This window comes from Chaetodon auriga, chromosome 16 (genome assembly GCF_051107435.1).
Source record: "Chaetodon auriga isolate fChaAug3 chromosome 16, fChaAug3.hap1, whole genome shotgun sequence".
NCBI lineage: Eukaryota > Metazoa > Chordata > Actinopteri > Chaetodontiformes > Chaetodontidae > Chaetodon > Chaetodon auriga.
The window spans coordinates 10,422,146-10,436,321 of record NC_135089.1 but is presented as its reverse complement, the minus strand read 5'-3'; the positions used below and the strand labels follow the sequence as shown (position 1 = coordinate 10,436,321).

At 41.6% G+C, this 14,176-nt stretch overlaps 1 protein-coding gene across 1 annotated transcript in view; it reads right to left on the bottom strand.

Moving 5' to 3' along the window:
- The window catches only part of LOC143333588 (ras-related protein Rab-26-like), a 49,074-nt gene that overhangs the window by 2,555 nt on the left and 32,343 nt on the right, over positions 1 to 14,176 (bottom strand). The window contains exons 6-8 of the mRNA XM_076751690.1: positions 1,976 to 2,041; positions 1,079 to 1,135; positions 108 to 184 (exon numbers count right to left, since the gene is read on the bottom strand). Of these exons, the coding sequence (XP_076607805.1) occupies positions 108 to 184; positions 1,079 to 1,135; positions 1,976 to 2,041 (200 nt within the window). The remainder of the gene's footprint in view (positions 1 to 107; positions 185 to 1,078; positions 1,136 to 1,975; positions 2,042 to 14,176) is intronic.

Here is a 14,176-nt window from a genome sequence, read left to right as displayed (position 1 = left end):
TTGCTGTTATTGTCAAAGGAGTCTGGTTGGGACTGTGGCTTCGGAGAGAGCGATATTAGCGGTTTGACAGCGAAGTAAAGCAGTGAAAATGAGAGAATGATGCTCACTTCGCCACAGCAGTGAAAGCCAGCTCTACATTGAGGCCGGACCTGGCGCTGGTCTCCATGAAGGGAACGCCAAACTCCTGCAGAGTCAAAGCAATGACAGTTATTGGAGAGGTTCACTCGCTTTCAACAGCCTTTCAACAGGCTGTTGGCTAAAAATGATGCAAAAGTTCACAGCAGAACTTCACAGCACAATAGCGAACTTGTTTACTTTGGACAAATCCAGCTCATATGTGATAAATTTGTCTCCCAGCTTTTCCTCTGCAGGGGAATTTGTCTCAGCCCACAGCGGCGATAACCGATGTGCTTTTTTTCCCCCTCGCAGGCTGAGCCTTAAGTTACTTAGCGGCACTTTATTGCTCCCACTTCTGGAGAGAATCGCTTGGCTGTTTGCTACTTGTTTTGTGTGTCATGCTGTTAAGCAACAGTCAGGGAGATTGATAGTAGGAAATGTTTGCTCCTGGTTTCGGAGCTCAGTGGTTGTGTTCGTGGCCCTGCTGGAGTTTATCATAGGAACATAAAACCTCAATAGATGATGACAAAAAAGGGCAGGGATCTATATGATAATTATTCATTGTCAAATGTTTATTATCTACAGGAGGGCAATACATCTGAGGTGTCTGGCCTCTCTTTGCCTTATCTTTTTGGTTTGGAGGTGGTACAGCAGAGAGAAATATGTGAGATAAAAATTAAGTGAAAGTGAGAGCTGATCTCTACATAATCCCACCTTTATGGAATATTCATGATAGTCTCATCTGCCACAGGCATTCAATCAGTCATTCAAATACCTGTGGTAAATTACCTGAAAGGAGAAATCACTGCCTTTGTTGGTCACACACAAGACCTTGATTTCACCAGATTTCACAAGACAGAGTTGACAACTTCCTGCTTGGTGCAGCTTCTCATTGTCGTAGCTGTGGCGTCTGAACAGTGAAAATTGAGCCCATACACTCTGTTAATTCTAATTAATTCACCTTTGCGAGCCTCTCTCCATCTTCTCTCTTCACCACCCTCTCATGAGTGGCATCAGCCTGGTGGGACGGGAAAAACAAGGTCACACAGGCGTGCATCACGCACCAACATCAGCGCTTAAAACCACAACATCCACCCACCCGCCCACCGTTCAGATCTGCTCGCTGTTTGTTCACAGTTTACACACAAGCCTTTCCTGGTGTTCAGGTTTGATGGCAGCTAATGAGTCAGGATTGGCTCTCAATTTGCTAATTAAGGGCTGATATGGAGCGTGGGGGACTGAAACTAGACAGAGCTCCAAGGCAGAGACATCTGTTCTCTGTTCAGAGGGAGGGATGTGAATGGCAGCTATCGGAAAAAAAAAATGTGTAACACTGATATTTGCAAATTAGCAGCTTGAGATATTGTCAGATGTGTGCAGACTAATTGTTCTTTTAGAAATATAACAGCAAAATAGCTGCCAATGATTGACTGACTGATCTCCAACATAAACTCGAACATATACAGTCTTTGATACACTTGATGCATGCGTGAATCCTTACTGATGCCAATAAAACACGAGTTTTAGACACCTCAAATACTACAAAAAACTTGTTTTTATATAAGAGAAAGAAACCTTAAAGGATAATCTGGTGATATTCTACATTTTGGCAATTTTCAACAAATCCCATGAAAAAACCAAATTAATAGACTCCCATTGGTTCCAGCTGAAGATGTAAATCTTATCTTATACTGCCAGACTTCTATCATCTTAATGAATCTCATCTCATCAAAGAGGAAGTAAACTAAGAGAAAACATTAAATGCCAACATTGCCATCTGTGGTTGTTACACATCTAGAATTATTTTTTCATCCACTGTCTCTACCTGCAGTCCCAAAAAATTCCCATAATGCCTTGCCTTGTTTCCAAGCAGCATGAGCACCACATCCTGTTGGGCGTACTCGTGGATCTCAGTCAGCCACGCCTGGTAACAATACAGGACAAAGAGACGAGAGAGAGGAGCTGTGAGACAAGCAAGAAGATATTATGAGTGTGAAAACCTGAAAGGGAACAACGTGAGATTAAAGATAAGAATAAAGAGGAAATGTGTAGCAGACATAAAAAGGGCTTCAGGAGAAGAAAGCCTTGTCTGGGATTTGACAAGGACGAGCCTGAGCATTAAATCTAATAATGTGAACAAAGGAGGAGGGAAGTGAGAGCCACGACGGCATTTAGAAGATGAACATTGGTAAAAGAAAGAAAAAAATAGAGAAAAAACTGAGGCAAGGACAAAGAGATAAAAGGGATAAAAGCAAGAAAGAGTATTTGAGAGAGAAATACTGAGAGTTAGTGTAAAAAACATCATCAGTTTAATTAACAGTCGGCTGCATCCTGCTTTCACTACATGTACACAGAAGGACGATAAAGCTTTACAGGGAACAAACTGCACATCTGACTGTATGAGCCCTGACAGCACCTGAACCATCCATTCACCGCTTGTGAGCATTTAATCAAGTCAGACACACACCTGCAAACCTCTCCTGCTGAAATAATGTCCCTCATCTCAGCACAAAGCCAAGCTGTACCCTCAATGAATTGCTCCACATTGGATTTCTGACTGGCTGGTGATCAATGCGCCTTTACTTTAGCGGTCCTTCTCCCGAGCGTTTCCCCTCTGACAGCACCTCTGTAATTAATTCTGCTGACGTCTGTGTTTGCATAGGGATTTCACCTCAAGCCAAAGGTCCTGTTAAATAACAGGAGATTGCAATGTGTTGACACTGCTGCCTGTGAATTTCACAGCATGTACGTGTGGTTAAGGAACACTATACGTAGGTGTCAGCTGGAATTTTTATAAACAGGAAGTTGTGTTGATAGGAGAATTTCTAATTTACATTATCTTGATAAATACTGAAATGAGATTGGCATTTGAAGCCAAACTCTCTCAAAACACAAACGTGCATAGCTAAAATGGTGAAAATGGTGAACAATAGCATGTTAGCATTGTCACTGTGAGCTTGTTAGCATTGACTGACTACATACAGCCTCGCTGGCAGTTCCCATTTTGAACAAATCTTTGACATCTTTAATGAAACAAAACATGCAAAAAAAAAAAAAAATATGTACAGGACCATGACTTCCATTTCAATCCACACCATGTTTAAAACCTTCTCCCAGCCCTCCTTAGTCTGCAGCTATAGTAAAACCATCCAACATCCAAACTCTGGAACCCCGATCCTTCACCCAGTCAACTCCACATCCAGCAAAAGATGCACGGCCCTCTGCAGGCTCACGTGATTGGCACTGCACGACCATGCTCAAACACTCAAGTGCTTATAAATAAAATACCTGCATTTCACTCAGCTAAAACCCCATCATACTGCAAACTTACACAATAAGTCACTTTAGAAAAAAAAATGGCTTTCTATTAGGAAGGAAAAGGCTTAAATGAAGACTTGAGTTGTGATCTAATGCTGCTTCATTCTGACCTTTAATTTAGGTGAAGTAAACAGAGCTTTGGTTCACTAATACAGGGTTTAAATTAAAGTGTACAACACTGTTGCCATTACATTTGCCTCTGTGTCATCATTTTGTACCACGTTTAGCTAAACTATAATTGTTTTTGTGTGAGAGCAGGTAGACTGAATAATGAGTAGCTATGAGAGTTTTATATAGGAGCCAGTTCACCTGTGTCTTTTGTCCTCTAGTTTATTGTGTTGCCTTGAAATGAATGCTGCATCACATTTGCAATTTGGATTTAATAAGGTCAAAGAGGTTTGGTGATTTGAGAAACCAGACAGTGGCTCGGAGGTTCTTTAATAAGGCAGTGAGCTCCATCTGTGGGGAGCGGAGGACCGATTTAGAGGAGCATTTAAAGACGTTTAGACGCAGGTCTGGCCGAGCCCTCTGCTGTTCTGAGATAACTGGAAAAAGATTGAGGTAGGCTGCTTGAATTTGCATCACAAATTCAGCATTCAACACAATGCTGAAGGGGCGAAATGTTACAGAGGAACATTTTGCATGTGGATAATTATCTGCTTCATGCATAATTCAACTCTCGAGGTTTCCCATCATTCACATGTTGCTTCGCTCGGTCCACTGCTCGTCGTTGGTGCTTCTCTTGGAAAACAGCTCCTTTAAAAATAGTCTGTACGAACCAAATTCACTAACATATTTGTGTGGATGTTTGGCAGTTCTAATACAGGGTTCATCAATCCAACCTTGAAAAACTTTTCATTCTCCAGCAAGTCTAAACAAGCCTCTGCAGGATAAAATTTGATAGCTCGCCTCTGAGTGATTCTCTCCATATGCTGTGATTACCGTTGATGAACCACAGCTTGTAATTAGATCATTCAGCTGTTTATAGCGCAACCCCCTCCCACCGCCCCATGGGTCATTTCACAGATACAATCACTGATTCCAGATGATGCCACTTGTCACCTATTACCAAAATCTCCTATCTTTTCATCGCAGGAGAGGAATGACATGTGCAGTGAGTCGGCAGACAGCAAAAATGGATCAATGCAGCAAACAGGATCTAGACGTTACCATTTGCCTCAGAGAGAGGAGACGAGTGACTGCATTTATACTTCCTGAGGGAAGATTCTGACCATTTATTCATACATAACACTTGATAATGAGATGTTTTTTTTTTTTTTTTTGCAAATCTATTCTTGTGAAAGAGTGCCGAGAGACGAGCTTTGGGTTTATGTTTATGAGAAAGGCTTGGCTGAGGAAGATGCTGGGAGAGAAACAGGCTTCCTGAGTAAAAGAGATCAGACTCTGTGGAAGTGCTAATTGATGAGTTAACAGGCGCACATAAATAAAGATACCATGCTGAACAGCCCACCATTGAGGGCCATTATATCTCTGTGACAGGCTGAACAAACAGTGACTCCCTGTTGTCAACATCTCATCTATACGCTGCAAACAAGGCTTGAAACACAAAGCTCTGGAGTTCTGTATTTTGCAGTAATAAAGACTCTATAATATCTAAACATGCCTTTATTTCTCACGTTAGTCGCTCACGTCACATTTGTTCTTGTGCCTGATTCACACATAGCAATGTGGATTAAAGTTCTGGATGACATCTGCAGCTTGCACACACTGAAACTTACGACGCATAAAGTTCACTAATGTAAATTAGTTAATTTGCACAAAACCAGGTGGTTCTTGAATACGATGGCTCTGTTGAGTGCAAACAAAATGCAACAACACCGCCGTGGAGCTGTTGGAAGATGTAAATTTTTTAATGCAGGCTGGCAGTTTCCCCTTGCCTCCTGTGTTTGAGCTAAGGTAGGCTAAACATGGGAACACCAAAGCCTTGAAAAGTTACTCAGCATGCTTTCTTTTATACCAGGTTTTTACATTTCATTAAACAGCCCTGCAGGAAAAACTCTGTGAATGTTTTGTCCGCCTCAGGTTAGCTGTCGTTTGCATCGACACCTAACCTATTTAGGATCATGCTATTCGAGCACACTCCAGTGGTCATAGTAAGAAACTGCAATACTAGATTCAATTTGTTATTTAACAAACAAATGAATATAATCAGTAACAGTCGATTTCTGCTGTGGAGACCAGTCGTTACATATGTTCATACCAGCATCGAGGCAGAGATGCTAACATACTAGTGCTTCTGGCAAATACTTTAAAAATGAATAGATAAAATAAATATATTTATTTTGCTTTAGATTTAGAACAACAGCTGAGAGCAGATATATACCAGGCTCCAAATAATATCCTCAGTGGCTTTGGCTGCAGGAACTGGGCTGGGTTCATCTTTTATTCAAGACTAATACTTCTGGCCAAATGCTCAGGGAGCCAAATGTCAATGACAATGTGGCACCGTAGCAGGGGCGGTAATACATTTCTCTGCTCCTTGCCCTGGCAATGGCAAGTCCCCAAATTGTGTGACAAATCAAATGCAGCTGGAAGTTTGTTTTGTTTGCAAGGGCCATAAAATCTTTAACAAACCCAGTGGAATTAAGCTGCTCGATTCCTATTTTCCTACATTACCGTTGACTCTCAGTAGATTAGAGGTCTGATCAATTAAAATGCCAGTTTGAAGTTCCAAGTATTTCCAAGCAAACCTCCGAGAACAAATCCAGAAGTTACTATTTGTTCTAATATACTACATTTCATGGAACTAAAAATGCACTGATGAAACTCTTGATGCCTGCTCAGCTGCAGAAGTAAGAGACGCTAACAATGGCAGAGACACTGATGCAACAGAGGGAGAGACAGAGGGACAGAGAGCGTGCCAAAAGGCAGCAAGATGGAGAGACAGACAGTGACACTGAAAGACAAGACAAAGACCCAAAGATCTGTATCAGAGGGGAAGGAAGATAAAAGCCAGGCAGACAGCTGCAGGCGGCTGCATTGTGACATTGGCGAGACGAGTTGTCACTGGCAGAGGTATGTGAGGGCACTTCTGATGTTGCCTTGTTCTCCTCTTGTTGTCACTGAAATGAAAAAGCAGAGCTGTGTCCTACTCCAGGGTACTGGACGAGCCAGGTCAGCACACGCTGCTGTGGTGCAGTTTTCATTTTTTCCCCAAATGACGGTGTCATTTAAAATTGTTCAAGAGGCCGGGATGGAAGTCAGAAATTACATCTAGTCTCAATAATATAACATACAGTAATGTGTCCCTGGCAGTGCTGCCGGAGCGCACCAAAACAACACTTTGCCGCTTTTTTTTTTTCTCCAAGTGAGGAAATAGAATATTCACAGATAAACTTGGCCGGCTTGTGCTGCATCCACAGCGCCTGCAGGAAATGAAACCTTGCTGAGCTACGTTTTGGTAGCGTAGCCTATCAGAAGAGCTCGACCTCTGCCTGCACTGCAACTTTTCCTCTGAATGGATGTTTCGAATGCGGCTTCAACTGCTCGGCACAAGTAAGCAAATGAAATCGTTCAAAACCCAAACTACCTGCTGCTCTTTTGATCAATTCCACACTAACTACAACCTGCTACATCACTGGTATCACCTAAAACTACTTTGCTAGATTGCTGCTTGTGAAGCAGCTGGATTCACCAGATCACAAGATCACACGAGCTGTGAATCCATCTTGCCGGGCTGTTTGAGTTATGTGTCTAAAAAATGATGCATGCCTTTTACTGTACACAGAATGTTTTTGCTATGAAAACTCAGGTCATACGTTGCTGGGTACGTGACTATAATTCCTCAAGGAGTCTCTTTCCACGTGACCCAACTTTCCCTCCGTTGCACTTTTGTCTGAGCAGATTTGCTATGGGTGACAATGCTATTCTTGCCGAGCTTTGATCAGTATTACACCAACAGACAGAGTGGAGAAGTCTGCTCCCCACAGCAGGCAAAGTCAGACTGAGCCACCCCAGAGGAGCACAGGGAGAAAATAGGGCTTCTCCCCCGAGAGGAGGTTTAAGCTCCTCGAGGCAGCTGAGCTGAACTGAGTGACACCGTGTCACTGTCTGACACTCGAGGAAGACGCAGAAATTGTATAGAAATACATCAAAAAGCCATATTTGATTTACTCAAAACCAGGGTTTACGAGCAGCATTTTTTCCCAAAGCGTGCATGTTTTCTTCTGCAGATCTTAAAAGCACGCACAATCTCTAATAAAAGACCTCAGCAATCAAGTCCCATCTGTGTTATAAAACTTCACATAAAAAAAACCCAAAAAACACTGAAAACAACAGCTTTGTAAGCTGATTTCTGTGGCCTGACAGGGAAGAGAAAGGCCTTTGTGTTTATAAAAGAGCAGCTGACGTGTCTATCTGCCAGCAAACATGGGTGTGAGACATGTCTGGTTGACTGATGTGCTTTGAAAAGCTGCAGTCATAGAGCGAGCGTGAGCACGGGTGAGACGTATATCCTCACTTCTGTTGACGCTTTCCACCAATTAGTTTCTGTGCAGTAGATGCTGAACATAAGTGCTGGCCCTAAACTCGTTTGTCTCTTTCAGTTGGTGATAAGTTTCCACTCTGTTAGATAGAGTTAAATAAACCAGATAAGAGTCTTTATATGTGGAAACTGGTGGTGTGTGTTGTCAAAAGTTATGATTATGATATGTGAGCGTGAGTTTCGCCTTACATTAAACCAACCCTGTGGCTGAAAAGGCCTGTGAAGGACGATGTTTAATATAGGAAAAAGAACATACCGACTTCAAGTGAATAAAATGACTGCTTTGCTTGGGGGAAAGTTGTTCTTCCTCTATTTAAGTTCCTTTATAGATGTTAATGTGATTCAGCTTGGCCCTCTGAGCAACCAGCAACAAAGAAACACAAGCACACATTGCCAAAGGAAGAAAAATTACTGATGAGCTGAGGATGAAACAAGGTCACCTCACAGCATTTGGAACAAAAGCAAGCCAGAAGAAAATATTGCAACTATGCCTGGGTTTCCAAGTTGCTCTGAAGCTACAAGTAAGCATATGGACGTATGTGACCTTTCTTTTTCAAGTTAAAGTGTTAGTAAACCAGCTAAAGGCTAAAGTTTTTACAGTCCTACACGGCACTGTACCACGCAAGACCCTGACTTTCATGCTAAAAAATATTTTTTTTCTCTCCAGTTTCTGATTTCTTTCAGCTAAAATCAAAGTATTTCGTAGTAATACACCGATGTAAGCATCTTTCCATGCTACAGAAATACATCTACACTTAGACTGGTTAGAATGGACGTGATATTTCAGAAAAAACGACACAAAGCAGCGGTGAAAGACCAATTACGTGTTGATTTTAGTGGCAAGTGGTCGAGTCAAGAGGTAAATGCGATCAGTTCATCAACACTGCCAGTGCATGCCCGGATGTCAACCTTGTAACTGATTTCCATTTCTCAGAATTGTGAATGTAAAATAGGAATTCAATAATTTAAGGTTTTCAATATATTATGAAGGGAAAGAATGGAATGGGCAAAATGTCAAGTGCCAGGAAGATGGAGATTGAGTGTGAGCAGACAGGCAGGTCTCAAAGCTGCACAGACAAAGAACGGAAGTCATCAACCTGCAAATGTGCTACTTACACATTTTCATCCTAATAAATTGACCCACGCACCATCCGAGCTTACGGCAGGAATGCAGATGCAGAAGCTCGCCTTGTTAATCGTGTGCCAGTTTTTGAGATTGTGTGCACATACGCAGAGCTCATTATCATGATATCCACTGTGACATCTGTGCCAGTCGTTTCCAGAGACACGTACTGTGTGTCACAGAGGTGCGTGTGTGTGCGTGTGTGTGTGGGGCTCATCCTGTCAATCAAACTGATATCTTGTCAGTCCTCCTGTCAGACTCTGTAAACACAGTTCCTCTCTTTAAAGTCTGCTTTTTTTGGTGTAAAGAAGCTTTCTATTCTTGCTAAAAAAAAAAAAAAACACCTGACATGGATCTCTGTTCATATCAAGCACATTCATCATCTCCAGTCAAGGCAGATAAAAACTTAACATGATAGGCGGTGATAAAACAAAGGAGAAGAAAACAAGCGTGGAAAAGCTCAGAAAACACCTAAAGCCATATATAGAGTTTACTGACTTTGATACAGTCACACTGCGTGGGAGGGGGATGACCTCTGCTGAGATACCTCTGCTTTGAGCCACAGTTTCTTCTTCTGCTGTTACGAACCCAACAGCATCTTAGATCCAGTGCTAATGTCTTGACATGCTGCAGGCTTATTAACACTGCAGACATCAAATGCACAGCACAACAAGCTGTGCTGTGCAAACACACATCGTGGGCTGTGGGCACTAAACTTTTACAGCAGTGATGTGCTTAATTATTCTGGTTCTGCCAAGGAATCCATCAGCAGGTGCTTACTCACACTGGCAGTTTTACAGCATATAGGCTGTTAATGAACAAACTATTAATATAGCAGCGTGCGTAAACATGCTGTCTTTCAATAAAACCTGCAGTAACTGATTTTTTCTGGCCGCTTGGGGATAGCAGAAGCAGGTAGTGAACACAACACTGACGCATCATCACCTCTTCAGCTGATATGGCGAACTTGTTAGTAAGCAGTCGCTTCTTTACACATCCAGCATGTACGGAGCAACATTATGATTCATTCTGGAGTTGCGTATGTGACTGAGGAGAGACTCAAAACTCCTGAGGGAAATATCTGTCTCTGTAGCTGCTACGTTCAAATCCTGACTATTACCCTTTCTATGCATCTCAGGAAAGCCTGTAATATACAACTGAATATTATTCTATTTACGCTCTGCTAAGATAAGCTGTGGTATTCCTGTTCCTGTAAGATGCAAACAATGAGTGATGTTTTATGAAAAGGGGATTCTCAGCAAAGTGTGTGCTTCCAGGGGAGTTATGGCATGAAACAGCATCTCGTTTGTTACGGCATAGCGAGGGACTGTAAAAGCTTTGAGCCTTTAGCCGATTTACTTACACTTAAACTTGAAAAAGAAGAGTTTCTGACGCAATGCCAAAATGACATGCTTTCTTGCAATAAAACCTGCAATAACTGAGTTTTCTGGCCACTGCTTTTTTACATATCCAGACTGTTTCTGGTGACCTGATGAATGTTACCATGTTCACCGCTGTGTGACTGCTTTCTCTGCTGAAAACAGCTGCCTGCTGTGGGCGAGAAAAGGCAATACGGTATGAAAACGGTGAGAATGAACTAAAACGGTGAAGCTGTGGGGCGAACAGCTAAACAATAAGCTGAAAGTGACTCAAGAGCTTCGTAAAGCTGAGCAGAGCTGCAGATTCAGGTGAGAATTCTCTGTAGGTTCGTCGCTATCAAGAACTATCACATTCTCACTTTGTCATTTGATGCAGTGTGAATATAAAAATATTGATTGTAGCTGCTTTAAGATTTATTAGCTGAGGACTTACTCCAGCAACTTTATACTGCACTTCTAAATGCATGAACCAAATTTGACTTAAAAAAACACAGATGTTAACATCATGGTGCTGCTAGAGGAAGACTCAAGGAGTGAATGCTTCATAGAAATCCTTCAGATATTTGTTAAGATACAGTATTTTAGTCTGGATTTAAGTCCTACATTTCTTGTAACGCAACTTGATTTGACTTGTGTTCGACCCTCCCTGCCTGTTAAAGGCCCACAGCTTCATCCCTGCAAGGCAAGAGTTCTGTTAGTGTCAAAGTCCAAGCTGAGATACTATATTTGTTGCGACTGTAGGTCAAATTTGTGATGGTGTTTACTCCCAAATAAAGGGTACAGTAATGATTACTCTTTTTTTTAGGTTTGTTTTTCCTTCTTTCCTTCAGCCAGAATCCCTTGCAGACTTTTTGAGACATTGGCTGCTGAGACTTGTGCACCAGCCCAACACATTTATTTTGTTTTTGTAGTTTTGGTCGCTTCAAAAATGACATTTGGGAAACAAGAGCACGTTGCTGTTCCACTAACAATGTCATAATTACTCTGGATTATGCACAGCCCATGCTGTGTTAATAGTTTTGGGTTATTAGACAAAATGATGTGAAAATTAGAGTTAATGTTCAAATTTCACTTCATCGTGTTTTCATGTTGAAGCCACCTACAGTTTTTTTAGAGGCCACTTACTATTCTGTTTGGGTATAATTGAAATCCATTTTTACACTCTTTCTTTTTCAAACAAAAGTTATAAGGTCCTTCTGTCTGGATGATAAAAGGATTGCAGGACTGTGATAAAAAGCCAGAGTAACCACAACAAAAATAATGACGCCTCTGCATTTGTGAGATAAAACACTCCAAAAAGACAAAAGAGATAGAGAGTGACAGAAAAACATTTTTTTTTTGTATAAGTGTTGGATTTTGTGTGAGTGTTTCTGTGAAAGATTAACAGTTGCCCAATTGTTTAACTTGGGACAAAGAGCAAAAACATGTCTTAGTGCACAAATGTACAACTGGGAAGAGAAAGAGAGCAATGATATCTGCAAACCGAGGGAAGCAAGATGCTTTACAGAGCTGTGTTTTCGAGGGATCACATATTTTCCCTGAAACTGTAGTGTCAATAATTGCTGTGACCAAGAGGAAAAATGATACAGAAACAGACAATGCAGAGGATGATTGGATGATTCATTTTGTGCAAACACAGTGCAGCACCCCTGGCTCCCAGATGATCTGATGAATCTGTATCAAATTAGGAAGGTTTTTAGGACAATTTTAAAGGGACTTGGTGTATAAAATAAAAGGAAAAAACCCCTGAGGTTGTGGGAAACTCAAAAAACTTGTGTTTAGTCCTGCATTTAAGATTGCAAATGCTATTCCTGAAGCAGAAAACACTCTTCGCTCCTTGTCATGAGACAGACGCCCCCCAAAATCTTTTCTTTTTATGCTTTTTTAATGGAGTATTTTTCTTTTTATGGACTATAGATCCAAAACTCTGTGCCCAAGGCTATCCAAAAACATGATTTCCTTCAAACTGGCCTCATAAATGGACTCCAAACTGTTTTTCCTTGAATATTTCTAACCCAAACACCATCAGTTCATTTAAATATTTTAGGTTAAAGGGTAATTGGAGTGCAAACAATAGACCTAATCCAAGCTTGTCTGTCTTGGAGACCCTTTGATATAATAAAGCTGCAGTTGACTTAGCTGAGGGGGCGAGTGAGCACTTCAGTTTACGACAAAGCTGTCTCAGATCTTTCATGGTGGTTTTGGACGCTGAAAGGAGAGGCAGAAGAGAGACAGTCGGCAAATCATATTTTCGTCCTGAGAGCGTCTGAATGGCTTTGACCTTTGTCAGCCCCCTCACAGGTAAAGAGCTTCCTTCTGCAGAGTTGCAACAAACTCGGAGGAACATAAAAGGCACTTTTCTGGTGAGCAGGAGGAAAAGTGGCATTATGTAAGAAAGAGCAGCAAGATGATGAAGAGATGCCTACATAACAAAGAGGAGCGGCAGTCAAACACCTCTGACATGAATCCATCCACTAAGACATTCTGGTTATATTTATTCCTTCGGGGAAACTAAAATGCTCAAACGATGACAAAAGGCAGGCAGCTTATAAGACATTCATCTTGCAGTACTTGAGCGTGCACATAAGCGTCTCATCTGTTTAAATGGAGGCATGAAAGCTGCTGAACCTTGGGAGATCATTTTCATCATGACTCTTTGCCTCTGCAGAGCTATACGCTCCACCGAATGCATCACGTACCAATACAGTAAAGAACAAGCAGAAACCTGCTGAAGCAATGGAGCTGACATGCTAATAATATTCCATGCAGGAGACCAAATTATAGGAGTTGTGTGAGTGACGAGGTAATGAATGAGGATAACTGCATGTCATGCCCTCGCTAACTTCTACAGAACCCGATGGGGCAGAATAATCCATGATGTGTGTCTTCGTGCAACACTCGCCTCAGATGAACATCTAAAATGCCAGAATTTCCACTGATTATAAATGAATGGTATTTAAATTCATATCACTGCATTATTTACTGACAGTTTCTCTCGTCACCATCTGGTGCGGTGGTGCCATGACATTTAACTAACAGCTATGTGGTAGGCAGGCGGTCATTTCATTTGAAGGCAGACCATGCCCCGGGGACGCAGAGAGATGAATGAAGGCACACAGATGACGGTTTCATCTCCCTCATTGCTTTTATTGCGTTTCTACAACAGCGACACGTAAGCATGATCAAGCACTTGAGCATCAGCACACGCAGATGTCAAAGCAACTGCAGCTGCAAAGAAATACAATAAAACAATCAGCATTAGAGCCAGACTTTTCAATAAGACACTTTTTATTAAATGTATAGAGACTGTATTCTAATCAGGGTTAGAGCAGTGAAACAGTGAAACAGAGTTTGTGTCTTATGAGACTGCCTCATTTGGATCAATACCTGAGAGCTGATCAATTCTAATGTTAGGAGAATGCTGTGGGATTTTTTTTCTGTTTGTGTGCAATCAAAAGTGCAAGTTGGGGTTCAAAACAGCACGAGTGGAGCTGGTGTCTCGCTCAAGGACGCATCAGCAAGTCTTACAAGCTAAATGTTGTTTGTCATTGCCTTCGAAAGTGATTCATATGACTGTTTTCTGACCTGACGCCTCTGTTGACAAGGCAAGTTTGTCACTGCCTTCCAAAATCATCACAAAATGATTCATATGACCGTCAACAACACCATGGTTGCAGCTGTTATAACCAATATTTTTACATTAACAATGAATGAAATGTGCCATTTGAAGGGGAT